This window comes from Xenopus laevis, chromosome 8S (genome assembly GCF_017654675.1).
Source record: "Xenopus laevis strain J_2021 chromosome 8S, Xenopus_laevis_v10.1, whole genome shotgun sequence".
Taxonomy (NCBI): Eukaryota; Metazoa; Chordata; class Amphibia; order Anura; family Pipidae; genus Xenopus; species Xenopus laevis.
The window spans coordinates 71730984-71755223 of NC_054386.1; the positions used below are offsets into that span (position 1 = coordinate 71730984).

Below are 24240 nucleotides of genomic sequence, written 5' to 3' on the forward strand. Positions count from 1 at the left end.
CCAATTTCTATTTTTTAATAAAGCATTCATAGCTGTTGTAAGCTCATTTAAAAATCTCAGCTGTCAATCAAATATTGTCGCCACTCCTCTATGCCCGTGGCATAGAGGCGGGGCAGACAATTACTTTCACTTTCCATTCAGCACTTCTTAGATGTCACTGCTCTCCATATATTCCCCCGTTCTTTTTACCATTTAATTGTGTAGCCAGGGCATGGGGATGGACATCGGGTCCCCCATTCTGGTGCACAAACAAGATTCTGAGATGATGGAAGGCTTGTCTTAATAACAGTGTCCACAAAATGGCTGCTGCCTGTTTGCTATAATTTTGAAATCCCAGACTGAAGGAAGCAAGATTCAAATAATTGATATAGTGTAATTAAAGTTCATTTTGCTTGACTAATGTGATAAAATAGGATTTTGAATAATTTTTTTGGGTGACGGGTCCCCTTTAAACCTCCTTGCCCAGTGTGAGCATGCTCAGTTTGCTCCTCCCCCCCCTCCCTTCGCTGCTGTAATCTGAGCCCAGAGCTATAAGTGAGCAAGGAGAGACTCAGGCAGGAAGTGATGTCACACCAAGCTGTTATCCTAAACAAACAGAAAGCTTCAAGAGCTTTTTACTCAGGTATGGTAAAACATTCTACAGAATAAATATAGCATTCTAGCATGCACTACTCCAGCTAATCTACTGGCAATAAAATGCCTCTCAGCTTTCCTTCTCCTTTAAATAAATACATTTATGCATTTTGGATGATTTGGTCTTTGAAATGCATGGTTAACTAGTACATTCTTCTGATGGCCAGAACAAGTCACTATGAATCAAGGTGATATGGAGCAGGATACACATTTGCTTTCAGATCATCTGATGTCTCATAGACTCTGGGATTAGGATTAGGATAATATAATTTTTTGTACAAAATGTCTGTAGATGCCCCTGCTGTTCACCAGGAAGATCAATGTTTCCCAAGATGATGAATTATGTAAAACTGAAAAATTATTCACATTTCCACACTGTCATATAAACCTACATAGGGCCTTAAAGGGGGTGCTCACCTTGAAATTAACTTTTAGCATGATGTAGTGAGTGATATGTGGAGACAATTTGAAATTGGTTTTCAATTTTTATTATTTGTGATTTTTGAGTTATTTAGCTTTTTTTTCAGTAGCTTTCCAGTTTCCAGTTTCAGCATTCAAGTTGCTAGGGCTCAAATTATCCTAGCAAACATGCATTGATATGAGTAAGAGTGTGGAATATGAATAGGAGAGGCCATGAAGAAAATAGATGAGCAATAAAAAGTAGCAATAACTATAAATGTGTAGCCTTACAGCACATTTGTTTTTAGATGGGGTCAGTGATCCCCATTTGAAAGCTGGAAAGAGGAAGAGGAAGAAGAGGAAGAAGAAGAACTAGAAGAAGAAGAAGAGGAACAAGAAGAAGAAGAAGAAGGAAAATAATTTAAAAAAAACTAAAGAAAATTAAAGAAAAGAAAAAAGTGAAGACCAGTCGAAAATAGTTTTAAATTAGCCATTCTATTACATTATAAAGGTTAACTTAAAGCCAAATCACCCCTTTAAAGAAACCAACTGCAATAAGGTTGGTAGCACACATGCCAAGCAATTAATTGCCAAATTAACAAACTATAAAAGCAAGCACTGTATATAAATTGGCTTTTTAAGATAGATTTTATGCAATGAGAGTGGTTATAATCCAGTCTACTCCACTTATTTTTAGCACCAATAAATTGTTTTAATTTAGTGTCATCGCCATTATGTCAGAATTGTCCAGTAGTGAAGAGATCTATTCAAAATCTTTGTTTGTGCTGTAAATATGGCAAGATCCCAGGACTCTATGCTCATTATAGTTTCCATTAGCAATAAAATGGGAGCATTGCTCCCTCCTACTATATTGTGTAAGTGAAGAGCAGTCTGCTGGAGGTAGAGGTGGTTTATTTGTAGGAGTGATCATCAGTGTAGGTGCCCTGAAACCAAAAGGTTATTTTTCTGATTATTTCTATTCTATGTTTTTTTATCACATTATTATCCACCTGTAGAACATCATTGCAGCACTTTGCGGCACAATCTCTTGACTGCAATACTATTACACTTTGTTGTAATAATATAAAATGAAAGCCATTAAGTGACCTTACACTAGGTTTACTGCATGGTGACCATGTGCACAGCAATATACATTTTGCTCTTTTACAATAAGAGTAACTTTTCTGTCAATTTTCTGAAACACTAGACATGTCAAAAAGTGACTGCTCTTTCATGGCAGAAATGTTAATTATGCATTCTGTTTGACTTGCACAGGAAAAAAATGCCATATGTTGCTGAATATATAACATTTATGAGAGGCATAATTTATTCTATTTGTCTATTGGTACTTAATCAAGTAGAATAAAATGAATGCAGGTCTTATTTAGGGGTTTACAGTATGCAGAACGTCATTTTCTATACGTTTCATCATGATTTGATAGACAAAGGCACATACAGTATTATTTTTAGTTTTATAATTAATTTTATGCAAACTATAAATATTTTGTAACCAATGTTTTACCCTAAGCGAAAAAAAACTCCATATATATTGTAAGATATGTGTGTCAAAAGGGCACAATCTTGTGAATATTTCACCAGCATTAGTCTGGTGAAATGAAAACTCCAGGGAAGTCTGTGTTGCTGCAGCTAGTAAAGCTGTTTAATTGTGTACTGGCTTTGGAAAAGCTGGATAATGGGTTCCTGGAGTGAATGAAAGAGAGCAGGTTGGGCTTCCATTTCTTGCTCCATGAAGGGTTTTTCAGCTGCCTAAGAAGAGGTAGCTAAGTAATTAAGCTACAGGAGAACTGTAGTTAAAAGGAGTGTGAGCTACACCTCAGAGCTTCCCCCTAGAGACCTCCTTGAGTGGAGGAGGGTGAAGGGCCACGTGAGAACCTCCTTGAGTGGAGGAAAGGTGCCCGTGTGCAGCTGGGAAAAGAGAGTGATTCCGACTCCAACAGGACTGGAGAGGAAGAGTGACGGACGGAGTGTCTTGAGTGAGCCCCAGAGAGAATTCTGGGAGTTTTGTCTGCTGAAAGCCAGAGGGCTAAAAACATGAGTTAACGTGTACACCAAAGACAGTGTGACTGTTCCCTATGTGAAGCTAGTGGGCTGAAGATTGTGTTTTTGCCAAATAAAAGCCAGCAAAGCTGCATTCAAATGTAGTTCATTGTAGTTCGAAATGTAGTTCAAAAGTTTTTTCTTAATTAGATTTTTTAAAATCTAGAGGAAAATGATTAGTGAATTTTCGTGGATGGGCATAACGTTGAGTTTGTTTTGATGAAAAGTGAGAAAAAGTTGAGTTTTCATAAATAAACCCCTAGGACTTTAATTTGCACTTTTAATAAGGGGCAAATTTACTTATGGTCGAATATCGAGGGTTAATTAACCCTTGATATTCGACTGTCGAAGTTAAATCCTTATCGATATTAATATATATTAATATTGAAGTCGAAGGATTTACCGATTTACCGGCTAACATTGACTTCGGTAGGTTTTAGGTGCCGAACTAGGGGGTCGAAGTTTTTTTTAAAGAGACAGTACTTCAACTATCGAATGGTCGAATAGTCGAACGATTTTTAGTTCAAATCGTTCGATTCGAAGTCGTAGTCAAAGGTCGAAGTAGCCAAAAAAAACATTCGAAATTCGAAGTTTTTTTTATTCTATTCATTCACTCGAACTAAGTAAATGGGCCCCTAAATGTACGGATTACTTTAGGTAGACTTTAAGCAAACCTCTGATTAGTGCAGGTTTAGAGCAATGAGGACTATAAATTAGCCCTAGTGTTTATTAGCATCAAACATAAAACACTGAAGCTGAAATTAACAGAATTTACTGTATTTCCAGGAATCTGTTGTAAAACAAACTTTTTATTAAATATGAATAAATATAAGCCTTTATATATTTCTTAGCATATGATAAAGATACCATGCCTTCTGCTGTCATTCACAATACCTTGGCATCTCAATGTATATAATAATAAAAGAAAAATTATTCTCAGTTGGGTAGATGCTTGCACAGTACCAGAGAGCCAGGACTCCAATAAGGTGAGTTGTAGGAACGCAGCCTCTGAATAAGATAAAAAGCACATTGTGTTTTTTCTGTTTTTAAATATTGCTTATGTTTAAAGTTTTTGATATTGTTCTGCACACAGACCTGAAACATCTGTGCCTATCAAATACAAATCACAGTCCTCGGGCCGACCGGTGTTTCATATTGGTGATTTCTGTGTAAGCAACTATCCACTGGAATGTCAAAATAATCAGCGCAAAACAAATGGCACATTTATAAGCCTTCCAGTGTTTTTACATTTTTATCCTTCTTCTTTTTTATGTGGTAATTTGCAATTCCTCCCAAGAGAACAGTACGCTAGTAGAGCATAAATGTGCCAGAGAGAAAAATAACATGGTTAGTGCAACATGTGCATAATTTTTGCAATTATTTGACTAAATGTTTGTTTGTTTAAAAGCAACGAGCTGGCTTTTATACAGTGGCTATGCAATTAGTATTAAATATATAATAATAATTTTATGTAATTTTGGGGACAGACCAGATGGAATGCAATGCACTCTGGGATATGTCATTTATCACTGTGACAATGTGTAGGTTAGCAGTGATCCTCTCGCCACAGGGGAAGAATGAGATGCAAGTGTGAAGCAGCATTACGGTTGGACTACTGAAGTTTGGCAGTGCTTGCACCACTCATCAATTTAATCATATTAATTTATTAGTCATATATATCAAAGCAATTCACTGCAGAATTGTTAAGATGAACAATTCATATGCCGGCAAAATCCCAAAAGGACATAAATAGTGTGGTTAGATTTGCTTTTTCTTTGCAAAACAGCTGCAGTAAGATCAAACATTGCAGCTAAAATGACAAAGATGCTTTTCATGCCACATTCCGACTGCAGAGCATTTCGAAAAGTTAAATATCTATATAGAGAGAGAGAGAGAGAGAGAGAGAGAGAGAGAGTCAGAGAGAGAGAGAGCTTGACCTGAGTTAACGCTGTATAGTGATGCTGGACATGTGGGATTCAGATGCACATATAAATTCACAATATGTATTGGATTACAGTGTTGCCTTTGGTATTCTTAACCAATATCTGTCTGTATTTATGTTCATGTTACTGTGGAATTATTTTTTCTGAATATACAAAAAAGACTCTACTTGAACTTGTTTTGAGGAACAATAGAAGATGTGTGTTAGATCCAGGGTATTAGGCTAAGGCCAGATGGTTTTGGATCATGGCCTGTGGAGAAACACAGGGCAACAATCTCTGCTCGCCCCGCTGCTCTTCCACACCTGCTCTTTCTGCACCCGGAAGTATTATCTCCGCTTGGGTGCAGGAAGATGCAGAGGATTTTGCATTTCACACCAAAATCCTCCCTGCCTGAAGAAAAGAAGGGAAGCAGCAGGGCAGCAGATGCTTTAAGACCCTTCTACTTATGTGGTCCTTCAGATGAGTATATTCCTATCTGATTAGTGCATGCCCCTTGATTGTTCTTTCATCTTGTCAGTTTGACCCTGAAGCACTGAATGCCATACCTCCTAAAATCCCTGACTGTAAAAAGTGTAAATGTGTATGCTTTTAGACATGTCCTCAGTGTGCCCCTTACGTTAACATACATACTACCTAAAGATGGACAACAGATCAGACAACAGTCAATGAATGGGCTGCATTGAGCTTAAAGAGTAAAGTTTTTCTACATCTCCAGATGCGGCCCAGCATCCTACAAAACCTCAAAGAAGGTAAATCTTTAGACAAATTTAAGTTAGCAAAATGCTGCAATACTAGACAAAGCAACAATAAAATGCAATTGGGTTCATGTAGATAAAGGGTGCTCACCAAGATTAACTGCTGTGTTAACTTTATTGTGCCATACCAAATGGAAACAAGGTTTAGGGGGTACAAAACTTCCTTTGTCAAGTTAAAGGGCACCTGTTGGCTAAATATATTATACCCAACTCCGGTTGGGGGGTATACAGTATTTTTTTTTAAATTGCCCCCAGCACTAGGCCACTCAGGAGGGAGTTCCTGCTGAGAACAACCATGTTGAGGCACATGCATGCGCATAATGAGCGAATGCTGCAACTAGCTCACCATGTGCATGTGCGTAACGTCAGAAGCGTATTTGCGAATGTGCTCTGACTGACATGGACGCTCAGATTATAAAAGTAGGTACGAAAAAAAGCACTGAACCCCATAGGGGGCTGATAAAAGTAAAGCACAAAACGGTCTTATGATCTTCTCAAGGGAAACAAAGAGAAAGTTACCTTGACAAAGGTAAAAATAAAAAGTAGTCACCTAAATGATTTTGAATTTTTGACTTATGGTGTGATATACAGTAGATTTTGGTTTGGTTTTTTTTATGTATAGCAGTTGATTAATCCTCATTTTCATAATTACATTTCTATCTAAAACTGCAAGCACCCAAATGTTACTGTGTAAAAAATGCTCTGTGGGTCAGTGCATATGGAGCAAGTGTGATGGTATAAAGGGTTTCCTTGCCTGTGGGAGATATTAGTCCTGTTGATAAGAGACCTTGAATGCCGTGTGGCAGTAGACGTGCATTTTCTTGAATTCCTACTCCTAGTGAACGTTTCGGAGGTCTTCCTGGTCTGGAGCTGTGGATATATAATATACAATGGAATGTTTACAAAATAAAATATAGTCCATGTTTATTCTCAATGCAATGCAACTCCCAGTATTGCAAACAGATATTTTGCCATACGTCTCATTATAGACGCCAACATTTTGTAAAGTGGAAACTTTCTTCATGACAGACACCTGTTATCACATTAGTAGAGTAACTAGGAAGAGGCATTTTAGTCATGGGCAAAGGTCTATGAACACTTTCCTTTAGAAAGAAAATCTCAGCCCTTTCCAAGAGAGAGATTGGAGCCAATGCCACCATGTCAAGAGTAAGAATTAGCCATGCTTTATTTACATTTTTAAACTGTCTTCCCATGAAGTAATTGCAAGGAATAATATTGAGCTAAATGGGATATACAGTATATGCACTTGTGTTCAACTTTAACAGGGAAGGGTAACCTGATTAACTGCTCTTCCCCCTCTGCAATGGTTCTGAAGAACTAAGGGCATGTACTTTAAATTAATTGCACAACCATAAAAAGTTTTTACACCTATAGAGCATAGAGAGTATTTTAAGCACACACCTATTTCTCTTGTGATACACAGGTGCATATAACTCCTTTATATTTCCAATTCCATTTGAAATTATAGTATTGTTGTTTAGTATTATTGTGACATGGGTGTGAAGTAAATAGAAATATATCATACTTCTAATTATTGTATGTGGGGGCGTTACCTGTTTGTTGTTTAGAAAGCTCAACACCTTCAAAACAATAACACTTTCAGCAGTGTATGTTGCTACTTTAACAACAGCTTGATAAACGCATGATACTTGGGAACCCAATAAATGGGCTTCCATTTTTTTTCAAATGATGTCTGTCTATGATATTGCTCCCAAACTGAGAATGAAGTGCAGATCAGCACTTCTTAATGCAGTCATAAGGGTCAATTCTGAACCCTTTAGAAAAGGCTTTGGAATTATAACGTCCTCTACTGTACACCGTCTTCTAATTGAAATCTGCAATGTGGGGAATAATTTTATTCCTGTACTTGTTCAGTAAAGCTGCTATCTTTGTTATACAATGCACTTAAAAGTCACCAAGGGCTCAGCTAGCAAATAAAAGCTGTATCTCATACTGTTTATAGCTCTCTCTTGCTGAAAGACGGATTGCTTTCAGTGTTGGGGCAGAGCTAACAGCATTATCCTCACCTGTCAGCTGCTCATATTTTTTCAACCAGCCATAAGCAGCTCATAATCCCTGCTTTCAAATTTAAATCCATAGCGTAAAAAAATAAAAAATAAATGTATATATTTATATGTAGCATTTATCTTTTTCAATAACCCAATTTGTGCCAGCCCCACTTCCAGGGTAGTCAAGCAATACAATATTTATATATTCGAATCAACTTTTGTGATGAAAAGTAATATATCAGTGAATACATCTGGAAACCCAGATATACTGCGGCTTTACTGGCTAACAGCTACTGAGTTCTTGCCAAGCCCTACCGTGTAAATGACTACTTACCACAGTAAAATGATGTCTATTTGGTTTGTGAGTAAATCTGTAAATTTGTTTTGTATGAAGAACAGCGTGTAATATGTTTTGCTATTTCAACACTAAAGAGGAAATATGATTTGAAACAAATATCTCCGGAAGCAATTCTTGCCTTTGAAGGCTCCCTGAGAAACCAGAACCCTGTGCTCTGTATATTACATATAAAGGAGAAGGTACAAGGTTGTCTAAGAATGGTGACAAGCTCTATTTATTGTTATAATAAACAATAAACCTCTAAATAAGGAAATATAGAAACAAAAATAAAACAAAAACACGGTTTTCAATCAATATGGTTTGAGCCAATTATGTTCTGCCAGTTTCAGGGTTTTGAAGCTTAAATTTTTTATATAAAAAACGGTGGTGGCAAAATGCCCGGTATTGTCATCTCAAGCATGGTACAATTGTCACTAAGATAATGGCAAGTCATGTTTTTACCAGTGGTTGAACAAGTATTAATCTGTAAATTTCCAGATGTTGCTCCCAGCTACGTTTTCATTCAGGCTCATCAACAGGTTAATGGAGTAGCCATCTCCACTGCAGCATCGTGTAGAATGAAGAAAACTGGAGAGCCTTCCAAAGTGAATTCCAAAGTGAATTCATGTAGTTTTTTATTGAAGTACTACATGTTTCAGATCTCAAGGATCCTTCCTTTGGTGCAAGTGATCCTTGAGATCCAAAAGATGTAGTGCTTCAATAAAAAACTACATTAATTAATTTTGGAAGGCTCTCCAATTTTCTTCATTATACATTGAACAAGTATTCCATACTTGTCATGATCCCAACTGTCCATGCTAGGAAGTGACAATTTCATGCTTTTTCCCTCCAGGTGGATCTAAAGTCAAAGCATTTGATTCTAGAATTATTGTACCCATAAAGCCACCATAACTTCTCTTGTGACTCTCCTGATCCAAGGAGTGTATTGCTTCATTTTATTTTAGCAATGAGCTTAAGTCATCAGAGAATATAAATGTTTTTGCCATCAACCATATTACTGAAATCATGAATCATCACTAGTAAAGAAACCTAATGGACAATAAATATTGTTCTTATGCCAAAATACGTATGTATTTGTAACACATGATTTATTGCTACTGCAACATTATCTGCCCGTGTTGTTCTAATTCCTACCAGTTCCTAAATGTTATACATTTCATGCAGCACCCCAGTTAGATTCCAACTTGCGCTATATAAGTGTCATATCTAAGAACTGCGAAGAACCTCTTATATGGGTTCTATGATGCATATATAAGGCCATCAAGGGAACAGCTAAGATTGTCTAGTCTTTCCACCAGCATCATCCCTTTGATTTCTGTGATCCAGTACCCTGTATTAAGAGGAAGTATTCCAATGTTATCTTACAGTATCCGTAATCATTTGGATTCCATCAGCTTCATATTGCAACAAAGTACAGTAGCATAAGTTAGAAGTACATTTTTTTGTTCACTAAATACTTTAAAGGCAGTTTCCTGAAATAAGTCACTCAAGTCATTTTAGTTACATCTCCAATACAACATTGATTGATAGAAAAGAATAAAGCCATTGGGCATGCAAGGTGGAACTGCTCAAGAAAACAATGTGTAGTCTCCCAGTATTACTGAGTATACTGATTAAATGTCCAACATCATTAGGAGATAGATCTTCTCAGCACTCACTTAAATCGCCATCCACCTTTATGATGTGCAAGCACTTTACTTTCTGCTCCTCTGACTCAGCTACTGTAGCATAGAATAGTAAAATCTGACTAAATAAAACAGGCTATTTGGATGTTTATAAACCAAATACAAATGAGGATTACAGCAGAACTAGGTAGTCCTTGAAACTCATTCATAAACAACTGAACTTCTAGCTCAGTGTTTCCCATCACATACAGCTCCATATAATGTACCTACATTTTATAATTTAATGCAAAAGTGAATTCTGTACTGATATCCCTGACAGTCTTGATCCTACCACTAAAGATTCCTTCTTTTGAACAGAGTAACCTTAGGGCTGACATGTGTATGTGTATATATATATATATATATATATATATATATATATATATATATATATATATATATATATATATATATATATATATATATATATATATATATATATATATGAAATATCCATTCAGGAACCAGCCAAGCATACTTTCTGATATAAAGCTACTCCAACATGTACTGTACTTGTCCAGAAATGCTTTTAACCCAATTAACCCTAGATGCAGCATGGGCAGAATATAAATGTATTCTTAGAGATAAGTATCCTATACAGTATATCTATTTTTATAAGCACAAACATAAATATGTGTTTCATTTCACATCTCCAAATACAAATTGCACTAACCAATAATTTTTGTTTTTATTCTAAATGACTTTTATGTCTACAATAAGGAGATGGCCATGGCTGCCATCAGCCATGGGGCCAGCTATATTTAGGTTAGTATTTTATGGACAGTTAAGTTCAATCCTTCCACTGATTAGTCAAGAATTGGGGATATGGGGTAAGCAAATTCAAGCTGATTTCACCAGTTACTTTTTATGGACTTCTCTCTTTCAACCAAGGTTTGAATCAAGAAGAAGTATGTAAAATTTACAAATTCTGTAAAATTTACACTTTTTGCAGAGTAACGACCGTTCGCCTGAGCAAAGATTCACCTGGCGATGGGTGCGAAACAACGCTAGTGATGGTCTCTATTTTCCTCTAAGGGGCACATTTACTTAGCTCGAGTGGTGACGTCAGCGCGCAATGGCGCCAAATTTGAAAGTATTAAAGGGGCATTTCCACTGTTTGTCATTACCCGTGATAAGATTTGTTCCTGGTGCTGTTAGCTATTGCTATTCCGTTTGAATCTGATTATCTGTTTTGACCCCTGCCTGCCTGTTTGACTATTCTGATCTCTGGAACCTGACCCTTGCCTGCCTTCGACAACTCTTCCTGCTAAATCCCTTGATTGACAACCCGGTTTGACCCTTGCCTGCCTGACGATTCTCCATATCTGCCTGCCTCGATCCTGCCTGTCTGACTATTCTCTTTGCCTGCTTCATTTGTACTGTGACCTTCGGCCTAACTGACTTTTACAACAGTCGTGCCCCTTTGCTTGCCAGAACTCCTCGCTTTGCTCCTCTCGAAAAGTCCAGGTGGCATCTGAGTACGCTGAGGGCTCCTCCCGAAGCCAAAGGTTGTCACACTACTGGTGAAGCCGAGCCGAGAACAGGGAGCTTGGCATTAGTTCTGGTTTAGGGTGTCGACCGTGACAGATGGTCAAATATTGAGGGTTAATTAACCCTCGATATTCGACCCTAAGTAAATGTGCCCCCAAGTGTTGGTAAGTAGTGAATGTCCCTGCGGATTGGATTTCTGGCGTAATTTTGCTACCGATGGCCACTTTGCCTTAAGTGAACCCTTGTAATTCCATATAAGGACCCAAACAAAGATTTTGTATAGAATGCAACCCTTAGCTACTTTACAAAAATACACTTTACTTTTTTTTTTTTTAATGTTTTGTATTTCTTAAATTACATTAGGGGGTTTGGGGTTGGTCTGAGCCACCAACCAGTGGAATTAAGTGTTTTATGTAATACTGGAAATCGGTATAAAGAAGTGTTATTCTAGTTATTCTAGTTATTCTATTTTAGTTCTGTCTATTGCAGAAATGTATTAAGGGGATCATGGAGAGTGAAGACTCACTCTAATCAGCATGGGGACAACATCTAATTAAGAGTCACTGCTTTAAACTATAAAAGTGACTGGACTTGGGGCCATTAGATAGGGTTATTAGGGATATTACAATGAATTGACTGCCATAGGTCATTACAGCGAGGCAAAGCAGTCTGGTTAAACTAGATGCAGTAATCTGCAGCCTTTAGCAGTAGGTAAAAGTCAGCACATTTAGATGCATGTTTTGGGTTAAAAAATGTTTTTGCTTATTAATTGTAGATTAAAGAATACTGAAATATAGCTAGTGAAAACTTGGCTTTCATTGCTAAGACATCATTCAGAGTAAGATCTCACACAAGTCAAACCATCACTGCACTACAGTAAGAATGTAGTTCCATTCATTTTATCTGAAGTCCTCAGTCACTTCAAGCTGAGGGTCAGACAGATATAATGGAAGTAGCCCAGGACCTAGAGGAAGTTTTAAATAAATGCGTCTCTCTCCATAACATTTAAATGCACAGACTTCTCTGCAAATTGCCAAGATCAGTGCTGTGTTCATTGTACAGACTGATTCGACAGCGTGATGTCATTTCGGTACTTCGCGAATTTACTAATGGGCGCTGGCGTAGATTCGTTAGAGAGGGGGATAGACTCTAGCGCTACTTTGCACTCTGACGCCAGGCGAATTTTCGCTCTCGCGAATGGACGTAACTACACAAATTCACTAAGATGCGGATTTTACTGAACGTTACCTCTTGCATCAGACTTGCCTTCGCCAGCTCAGACCAGGCGAAGTGCAATAGAGTAGATATGAGTTCCTCAAAAAAAGTTGAAGATATTTCTAAGTCCCATAAAACGCTGGCGACTTTTCAGATTTTCAGGGTGATAGACTGCAAAAGATCATATTTTTTTTAGGGTACCCGGCTTCCCCCCAACATTTCCTTACATATGGCACCTAAACTATACAGTGGGCACATGTGTAGGGCATTATAACAACTCTTGTGTAATGTAATGTATTTGCTGCAACATACAGTATACGTCCATTGAAATTTAACTTCCCGCCGTATGCAAATTAGCCAGCGCTAGCGCAACTTCTCTTTGCTTGCCGAATTAACGCTAGTGAAACTTCGCCTTTGTTTGGCACCCTGGCCGCAACTTCGCATTTTAGTGAATTAGTGTTGTCCTGGCGAATTTTCACCTGGCGAAGTGTGACGATGTGAACGAAGCCGTCGCTGGCGAATTTTCGGAGGTTAGTGAATTTGCCCCACAGTGTCTTATGTCTCATGCCAGTAGCATATTTGAATACTTTCTGGCTTATGGATGAGAGCCCAAAGCCCACACAGACCTCTTGCAATGTATTACTTGAACAGGATTTGTGGTCACTGCCTAAGAATAAGGTGTGTAAAGATTATAACAATATTCATTACAGTCAATATGGCCAGCTTCTCTAAAGACTGTATTATAAAGTTTGTTGCAGTCATTTATAAGTAAACCACATTCAAACCATGACCTAGATCTTGACACTTTGGGGCCGATTCACTAAGCTCGAGTGAAGGATTCGAATGAAAAATACTTCGAATTTCGAAGTATTTTTTTGGTACTTCGACCATCGAATTGGTTAAATTCGTTCGAATTCGAACGAAATCGAACGAATCGAACGAAAAATCGTTCGACTATTCGACCATTCGATAGTCGAAGTACTTGCCCTTTAAAAAAAACTTCGACCCCCTACTTCGGCAGGTAAAACCTACCGAAGTCAATGTTAGCCTATGGGGAAGGTCCCCATAGGTTTGCTAATCTTTTTTTGATCGAAGGATTTTCCTTCGATCGTTGAATTAAAATCGTTCGAATCGTTCGATTCGAACGATTTAATCGCTCGATCGAACGAAAAATCCTTCGCTCGATCGATCGCAGGATTAGCGCTAAATCCTTCGACTTCGATATTCGAAGTCGAAGGATTTCAATTCGAGGGTCGAATTTCGAAGTATTTTTAACTTCGAAATTCGACCCTTAGTGAATCTGCCCCTTTCTGTTAAAGGCCTAGTTTAACAACAAGAGAAATAACTCTCAGACACTCTGTATAATTCCTACAGAACTAGTCGAGTTAATCTCGCTCTACAAAAAAGGGCTAGAAAATTACTTCTTCATAATTATGCTGTCTGTACCCTCATTCCCAAAAATCAACTGGTAATGTAATTACTGTCTGGGAAAGTGCGTAGTGATATATGCTACATGTTTGAATAGGAAGTGCAATCACAATTTAAGTACATGAGTCTAATACCTATTATGCCAAGCTGAATTGATTTATACTTTGTATTTAGTGAATATTGCAATTGTAATTTATGGCGTGATACAGCATATAAGAGTTTAATCCAATCCAGCCTAGCTCCTATTCATTATCTACGGAGATGTTACTTTGAAAATTAGATTACTTTTTAAGGATACTCATTCTGTAGCAATGTGTTACTCTGTATGCTAATGCCTAGGCATTTTAGCATCATAGCTGTATAAAACATTTTGCAGAGTAACAACGTTGAAGCCAAAGGGCAAAATTCCATGATGTATACATAAGGCAATGAGGGATTATACATTGATTGAGTGATAAAAATGTGAATCCATAATCCCAACTGTACTGATGCCTACAGTATCTGCAGTAATAAAATAAGATATAGCTCTTTGACAATAAACACTAGATCTTCTTTTTTTTCATAAGCTCTTCTGTAAGTAAAGGTGGCCTTACATGGGCAGATGCACTCGTTTGGAGAGGGCACCAAAGTAGCAGATCTTGCCCCGATATGCCCACCTTGAGAGATCCAATCTTTGCACTAGGGTCAAACAATTGTATCACAATGCTGTCAATGCAGTTGGTCTGAGTGAGGACAACATCAACGAATCAATTTGGTCCTCGATCCAACAGGATTCTTAAACCTGCCCAATTGATTGGGGGAAGCCCATTGGAGGGCGCCATAAACTGGCCAACAAGCTGGTGACTTGGTCTGTCAGCAACTTTTATCAGCCAGTGTATGTCCACCTGGAGACCATTAATATCTCATAGGCAAGCTTAGTACAGTATCCTCAATAACTGCAAGTTCTGTGTAGCATAAAAAGCCTGCTATCCCATTGCTATCAGATATCATAAATTACACTTTTAGAACTCTGGGTAACAATGTCAGCATAACAGCAAGCAACCATCTTAACAGTGAAGCTAGAAAGAATGTAAAAAACAGAAAAACAAATTGTTCCATCGGCATCCCAATGAAAACAGATACTTCTGCAGTTTAGTTGGAGAGGCATAGGATGTTATAGTCAGCTATCAGCAGAGATTTGAACGCTACTCGGCTCCATGACTTGTTGGGCCAGTCCAACTAAACTGAGACATAACCACTGAAAAAAACTGGATATGATGAACACTTCAGCTACTGTGCATCACATACTGTATGAAAAGCTTTCATGACAACATTGCAGTCAAAAATATATTATCTTTAAAATGATAAATCATTGCTCTGCCATTTATACAGATATAAATTGCCAAGCCTATACAGAGCGAATCAAATGCAGAAACATTAATTCCATGTCTTACGCTTAACATATAAGCTTCCTATACCCCCGTGCACTGAATTCTGTAATGCATGTGAAGTCTGTCACACTAAATAATATGCAATAAAACAATATACACTTGTGCAGCCCTAAGGCTGGGGTGAGACAATGGACTTTCTCTGCAGTTTAAAACCGCCCCAGTATATGTATAAAAATGTCAGGTTGGTTAGCTTCCTGTTGTTGAGGCATATCGGCCATATGGTCAGTACTGATCTAAGACTAAGATAATGAACAGCTCAATCATAAGAAATCATTACAAAAATTAAATAGAACAGTTGGAAACTCAAAGTGTTATGGTAAAAAGGACAAAATGGCACACAAACCAAGCAAATAAGATCAAACCCATGAAAGTAACTACCATTACAATCCCTGAGATATGGAATACATATATTGATACACTGTTTATATTAATATTTTGTTGGTTCTAGAAAGTCCATCTTTGCCTTAATCACCAGCAATTTTACAAACAGTATCAGAGGGAGCCAAGGGATCAACCCACCTGATGGCAACGTTATCCGCTCAAGTTGAAAGTTCCGTGATTTCAGTTTTTCAATTCAGCTTAAAACATTGATTGAGTAACTGATCTGTACAATATGCTACTCTCCAGGACATCACTAATCATGTCATTATTGTTTAATTGCACACTGATTGTTTGTTGATGTTTTTTTAAGTCTTTGTTTAATTACATTTTTTTTGTGTCTGGTAATTTAAATAAAGTATTTATTTTTTAATAGCCCCTTTTAGTTTTTTAAGCAACAGTAATTAACAACATTTAAGTCTATGTTATAAAGTTTATGCTACAGAAAATAACTATAAATAAAACAAGGTACATAACAAGCAGATATCATATGGTCAGTGTTGCTACAAATGAAATCAAAGCAATAGAAAAAGGTCCAGTCCTATTTGCAGTGCTCATGAAAGCAGAATGGTTTATTGCTAGGGTCCCCTGTTTTACCAAAAGTCTACTGGGTGCTTTTTTTCTCTTATCAAAAGGATTTGGTGGATATGTTCAGAAAAATAGAAAAAATTGGGGAAGGTATTGGTACTGGCCTCTTCCACCGCCAGCAATAATATAATGCAAAAAATGAAATAACCAATACCTTGTTCAGATGCGGGGTGATCCCAAATTTATTGTAGTGCTCTTGACATGTGAGTCATGTTCAAACGTTTCGGGACAAACAAATGCCCTTCCTCAAGTCACTTGAGGAAGGGCATTTGTTTGTCCCGAAACGTTTGAACATGACTCACATGTCAAGAGCACTACAATAAATTTGGTGGATATGTAACATACTACAGATGATGCTTTTGTTGAAAACAATAGTGCATAGGAAGTCTATATGCCATAAGTAGATAAAAGTTCTATTACTTCTCCCAACCAGCTAGAAAAGAAGAACATATGAACCTTTGTTTCATTTCCTATTATGTATATTGTTTATTTGTATATGTAACACTTTATTTAATATTTGTAACAGTAAATAATACAATTACAAAGGTTAAAGAAGTTGTTCGCCTTAAAATTCACTTTTAGTATGATGCAGACAATTACTTTATCAAACTATTTGCAATCGGTTTTCATTTTCAAATTGTAATAGCTACATGGTTATATATTAAAGTCCAATTTACCGTAGCAGTCAAGCAGTGGTTTTAATGAGAGATTGATGACCGACAAACAGGAGAGGGCAAGAGTCCAGGAACCTCAACTCTGCAATGGCAGTGGATTTAATCTACTTGGACTTTGCTGAGGCTTTTGATACAGTACAACACAGAAGGTTTATGGTTACATTAAGGAATGGAACATAGTATTTGTACTTGGATAGAGAATTGGCTGAAGGATAAATTACAAAGAGTGGTGGTGAATGGAAGTGTTGTTAGTGGAGTACCGCAGGGCTCTATACTTGGTCCTTTGCTTTTCAACTTGTTTATTAATGCCCTGGAGGTGGGCATTGAAAGAACTGTTTCTATGTTTGCTGATGATACTAAATTGTGCAGTAACGTCCATTCGCCAGAGCGAAAATCCACCTGGCAATAGAGTGTGAATGACCGTTAGCGCCCGTTAGTAAATCGGCGAAGTGCCTGAAAGCAGTAACGCTGGCGAATCATCGCCAGCATTAGTCATTTTGCCCTTTGGTAAATCTGACCCAATGGTGCAATGGCTGGGAAGCCATCGATGGCGAATTAAATTTACCCCTAAAAGTTATCTAAAAATGAACAACCCCATCAAATCTGCTCAGTAGATAACTTGTCTGACCCATCTGAGATGTAATAGGCAGTAGGTCGCTTCTAGTGCTTCTTAAATCTTTCACTGGCTGGACCTTGTGTTAGTTGGTTTTGTTTCTGCTTCCTGCTCTAGTACAGAAAATACTGTTGCTATGTGTAGCAAGTTGCAAATAAACCAACAGTTAAAAAGATAAAATAGATTTCTAACAACACAGCACATATGATGTTAATTCAACACCATCAAGCACCCAGAGAATTAAAGAAGCAATCCCCTAAAAAAAACATTTTCTTACTGGTTTCATAATTGTGCTCTCAAAGCACAACCTCATTTCTGCCCAAGAAGAATCATAAAAATAAAGGTTTTGATGTGTATTGATTTGGCCTTAATGGTTGCTTGAGTGATTCATTCCATTACACTTGACTTATTCTATCTCTGGGAATCATCCAAGTAATAATTAGTAACAAATATGCACCAAACAGCTCAAAGTCAGAACAGAAGACATGAGGACTACAGTGGATATATCAGTGAATGGTTGCAATATTTTGTCTTCTCAGAAAATGGAGGGTTTGGGGGAGTTATATTCCCACAAGAAGCAGCTTATTATATTGGGTCCCCTATTACTGATATTTGACTCAAGAAAGAAGATTGATGTCAATAAGGATATATAGGTATATACTGTAGGTATATATCTCATTTGTAACTGTTGTAAAATTCATGGTACTATGGAAACATATGCTTGCCATACTGAATAACTTAAAGAGCTGCTATATTTTTCACTTTTTAAAGCAAATATTGAAAGGTAAATATATTACATTCCAGTACATATTAAATATTTTGGGGTGAATGTAATATTGGTCTCTTTAACACAAAAATTGTTTGCAATTAGTTCCAAAATAGGAAAATTTTGCCTTTGCACAGGGTCGGACTGGGCCGGCAGGACACCGGGAAAAAACCCAGCCATTGCCAGACAGATTTTCAGGCTGCTTCCTGCCACGACTGCCCAAAAAACTAAGTGGGCCTGCTTGGCGGCGCAGCGGGGGTGGTGCACACAAGCTTGGTGGTGTGGTAAAAACCCATCTGAAGCCTCTCCAATTTGCCTCAGAGGGGGAAAAAATTCCTTCCTGACTCCAAAATGGCAATCGGACTAGTCCCTGGATCAACTTGTACTATGAGCTAATTCCCATAACCCTGTATTCCTTCACTTGCTAAAAAGCCATCCAACCCTTTCTTAAAGCTATCTTATTTATCAGCCTGTACAACTGATTCAGGGAGAGAATTCCACATCTTCACAGCTCTCATTGTAAAAAACCCCTTCCGAATATTTAGGCGGAACCTCTTTTCTTCTAAACAGAATGGGTGACCTCGTATCAGCTGGAAAGACCTACTGGTAAATAAAGCATTGGAGAGATTATTATACGATCCCCTTATATATTTATATATAGTTATCATATCACCCCTTAAGCGTCTCTTCTCCAGCGTTAACAACTCCAACTTGGCCAGTCTTTCCTCATAGCTAAGATTTTCCATACCTTTTACCAGTTTAGTTGCCCTTCTCTGTATAAGAAAGTTGCTTAGAATTTCTTAGAATAACGCAGCAATACAAATGAGCTGAAATTATGTTGGCCAATTACTGTCAGATTTCCAAATGCAAATAAGAATTCCAAGGCTTAAACTAATGCAGTGGAGTTGGCTAAGCACTACAATAAGAGACTCAGTGTACCTAGTTGAAAGAGATGGCAAGAAATCTAAGACATGACAGACAGCCAGTAACTGGCATATATTATGAAAAAGTGCAAGACATGAGTGTGCTCTTACCCTTACTTAATTAAGATTAATATACCCCTTCAATGTCCAGTGTAAAATGGGAATCATGGAAAGGATGTATAATCTCTGTAAAGAGCTGTGAAATATGCAAGTGCTATATAATCAAACAATAATAATAATGAAACTAAACATTACAAGCCACAAGAACAGAGATCTGTATACAAAGGGTAAGAGAACCATTGCTACATGAAAAATACATTATAATATCTCCGGATATGCTGGGTCAACCCATATATACATACTATATATACAGTCATATGAAATTGTATACAGTTGTATGAAATTAAATCAAATGTGAAAAACTGGCTGTGCAAAAATGTGGGTGCCCTTGTAATTTTGCTCATTTTAATGTATGTAACTGCTCAATGCTGATTACTGGCAACACAAACATGGTTGTATTAGCTGGTTAAGTCTTGAACTTCATAGGCAGGTGTGTCCAATCATAAGAAAAGGTATTTAAGGTAGCCAATTGTTTGACTCTTCTCTGAAGAGTGACAGCATGGGATTGTTCAGTATCATGTTTAGGGGAAGGCTACAAAAAGCTATCTCAGAAGCTTTAACTGTAATGAATGCAATCAGGAAATTAGAGGCCATAGGCACAGTTGCTGTAAAACCCAGGTCTGGCAGCCAAGAAAAATACAGGAGTAGCATATGCAAAAGATTGTGAGAATGGTTACAGACAATCCAAGGATCACCTCCAAAGACCTGCAAGAACATCTTGCTGCAGATGGTGTAAATTGTTCTACAATTCAGAACATCTGTATGTGCACTCACGCCACAAACAGAGTCATTTGTTGTATGCAAAAGCTCATTTAGACAAGCCACAGTCATTTAGGAACAAAGTGCTTTAACCTGATGGGACAAAAATTTAATTATTTGGTCATAACAAAAAGGCACTTTGCATGGCGGAAGAAGAACACCACATTCCAAGAAAACACCTGCTAACTACTGTAAAATTTAGTGGAGGTTCCATCATGCTGTGGGGCTATGTGGCTAGTTCAGTGACTGGGGCCCTTGTTAAAGTTGAGGGTCAGATGAATTCAACCCAATATCAACAAATTCTTCAGGATAATGTTCAAGCTTCAGTCACAAAGTTGAAGTTACGCAGGGGTTGGATATTCCAACTAGACAATGACCCTAAACACACTTCGAAATCTACAAAAGCATTTATGCAGAGGGAGAAGTACAATATTCTGGAATGGCCGTCACAGTCCCCCCCAACTTGAATATCAAGGAAAATCTATGGGATGATTTGAAGCAGACTGTCCATGCTCAGAAGCCATCAAATTTAACTGAACTGGAGAGATTTTGTATGGATGTGTGTATATATATATATATATATATATATATATATATATATATATATATATATATATATATCGCACTCGCAGGACTTACTTTTAATAAAGTAACTTTATTGTGGACAGGTGCTGACGTTTCGGCTGAGACAACAGCCTTTCTCAAAGTGCAGAAAATGTAACAAACACGGATATAAATACACAGTGTGGCGGGAACAAAATCAAATTACAAAAAACACACCAGTGGCAGAGGAAGTGACGTGTCAGAAAGGGGGAAAGAATACGGCTACACCAACTTAGGTGAGAAGCAAACTGTTGCGTGTATCGAAAAAGAAAGACATCAATCACAACTGGAAGTATAAAAATACATAAACAATAAACAAATATAAACTAGACATATCTATTTAAATAAATAAAAATGAATCGGAACGAAACACAAGAGGTGTCACACTATATAATCATTATATAACTTCGTGATAATTCATCCTAAATTACAAGGACTGCTCTAACACTGCTAATTGTGTGTTGCCTAGTGCGGAAGTACATAGCAACGTGTTGATTTTGTTCCCGCCACACTGTGTATGTATATCCGTGTTTGTTACATTTTCTGCACTTTGAGAAAGGCTGTTGTCTCAGCCGAAACGTCAGCACCTGTCCACAATAAAGTTACTTTATTAAAAGTAAGTCCTGCGAGTGCGATCTCTACTTTGCCTAATCGATGTTACTGATCTTGGACTGCACCCAGGCACGCTAGACCTCCATTTCGTGAGTGCCGGTTCCCCTACTCTATATATATATATATATATATATAGTAACTGATTTTAGTAAACAAAGAAAATAAAATTCAACTTTTCCAGGCTCATTTACTGTTGAGTGTGGTATTTTGTACACAATTAACTTGCACCCAGGCTGGTGGACATAATTGCTATTTTTCTTCGTTCCCTTTCCCTACCTCCAACCCCCCCCCTTCAAATAAAACTATAAAAAAAGATTAATATTACAGGATAAATCTATTAACAGCAGTTGAACTGATTAAGGTTAATAATTGATTAATTATTCTTGGGCTATCTTTACACGCGTTTCATTAAGAAATATCAATGTATTTCTTAAACATATAGCATTATGTAAATTAGGAAACAAATATTTTTTCTAGGTGTATTAATTATTTCATAGTAAAAATACTTGTGTTTTTGAGTATTTAAACAGATTAATAATAGCAATATTATAGTAATAATCAATAGTGAAGAAAGGCTTTTTATAATGATTTTCATACCAAGAGGCAGATTTATCAAGGGGCAAATTGAAAATTTTAATTTTTAATTTCAAATTTCAAATTTATTTTAGTGTAATTCAACTAGGGAATAGTCCAAATTCAATTAGAGTTTAAAAAAAAATAAAAAATTGAATTTCAAAATTTATCATGTACTGCCCAGTTAAGAATTCGAATTTGACAATTCGCCATCTAAAACCTGGCATGGAGGACCTCCTAGAATCAATTTGGAGTCGTTTGGTGAACTTTTGTAGAAAAAAAATTTCCATTTTTTTTTTTTAAACTGGAAACAAATTCAATCGAATTTGATTCAAGTTTGAGGGCCGATCCTATTCACCTGCATTTAAAAAATTTGATTTTGTTTTAATAAATGGCGATTGGTCATTTTTTTTCGAACTTGGAGCTTATGGGAGTTTTTATAAACTCCCATAAACTGTAAATACGACCCTTGATAAATTTGCCCCCAAGTGTTAAAAGCTGTTATCAAAGCTGCCTAAAAGTGTTTATATTTTTCATGTTCTGCTTATTTAGGGCATATCTTAAGAAGCAAACAGTCCAGTGAAATACTTTTACATATTAAATTCGTGCTCTGTAATTGTCTGGCTCTTCCTAATAAAAACACATTCCGTTTATTTTTAAAACAATTCAGCTTTAAATTGCATTATGGGCAAATCAAGATCTCTTTTTATTTGGCATTTATTACTGCACTTTCAGCTTGCCAAGAGTAGTTAAACTCTACTTGACCTTAAAAATTTTGAAAGAAAGAAAAAAAAACCCTGCATGAAAAACCAACTGAAGGCACTAATGGTGAGAAAACTTGTCACCGGTTTAAGTCATGTTACCAGACAGCATTGTATGAATCACAGGATCAAAGGCCACAAACAGTAGTACGGGAGCTTGGGGGAACAGGATCAGCCATGCAGAGGCTGCAATTAGCATCAGCGGCTTGTGAAGATGTCAAGTTGATAATCTTCATATCCTTAATGGTTAAAGTTCTGACAAGGAAATTATGTAATGATAACATTTATTGGGAAGAACATAGACCAGAACTGCTTATTTCTGTAATCTTTTCTATGTATGTTTGCAAGTCATATTTCTGTGTACTAAGGGGGTTATTTATCAAAGGTTGAATTTCAAATTGATGTGATTTTTACTCTAATAAATTTGAATGTACTCACAACTTTAAAGGGAGGTTACTTATGAAAAAATATGATCGAATACGCAGGACCCGAAAAATCGATTTATATTTGTATCAAATGGGAAGAAACTCATATCGAATTTTCCTCCGAAAAAAACTCAAATGTCAGGAAGGCTATTAACATCTTGAAATGGTTCAATCGTCCTCTGCCGTTGACTTGTAAATTAATTTGCCAGGTTTTAGGAGGCGAATATTCGAATTAGACCTGTTTCTATGGTCGAGGTGTGATAAATCTCACATTTGAATTTACATTCGAGTTGGTGCTTTTAAATTCAAATTTGTGAGTTTTGACACGCAAAAATTAATTTGAACCTTAAAGGAAAACTATACCCCCCAAACAATATAGGTCTCTATAAAAAGATATTGCATAAAACAGCTCATATGTAAAACCCTGCTTCATGTAAATAAACTATAGTAATATTTATATATAATAACTGTTTTGATATCATGACCAGAGGTAAATAGTTAGGGACCGCCATAAGGGTTTTACCTTGACGTGGTATGGTGGCTTATCAATCTTAAGATCGTAATTTTGTAACTAAAAAACCCTGTCTTTGTAAATACATGCATCTGCATAGATTACTTATATGACAGGGGACCAGGGAATGTGCATTGATCAATTTCTCTTCTTTTTCTCTATGTCTGTAGTTAATTTGGCCAGATCAGTAGCACTTCCATTGTATTTTAGTACATTTTTATTTAGCCATGGAGTGCTCCCACACTGGAATATAGAATACAAAAAGGAAAGGTTGTGGGAGCACTCCATGGGCATGTTTTCATGCATGCCACAATTTGGCCTAATATGGGGGCCTAAGTACAAAAAAGTATGATGACATCCGGTTAAAGGGAATCCATGCTAAATAAATAAATGTTCCATCAGCAACACTAGGGGGCAGATTTATCAAGGGTCGAATTTCGGAAAGTGATAAATACTTCGAAATACGACCATTGAATGGCTTTACTTTGACTTCGAATATCGAAGTCGAAGCTTTTTTCACCGTATATGAC

At 37.0% G+C, this 24240-nt stretch overlaps 1 protein-coding gene across 2 annotated transcripts in view; it reads right to left on the minus strand.

The window, feature by feature from the left end:
- The window catches only part of LOC108700148 (dachshund homolog 2), a 372744-nt gene that overhangs the window by 167870 nt on the left and 180634 nt on the right, over positions 1-24240 (minus strand). For both annotated transcript variants that reach the window (XM_041574972.1, XM_018233058.2), the window contains exon 2: positions 6543-6658. In XM_041574972.1, coding sequence (XP_041430906.1) covers positions 6543-6658 — 116 coding nt within the window. The remainder of the gene's footprint in view (positions 1-6542; positions 6659-24240) is intronic.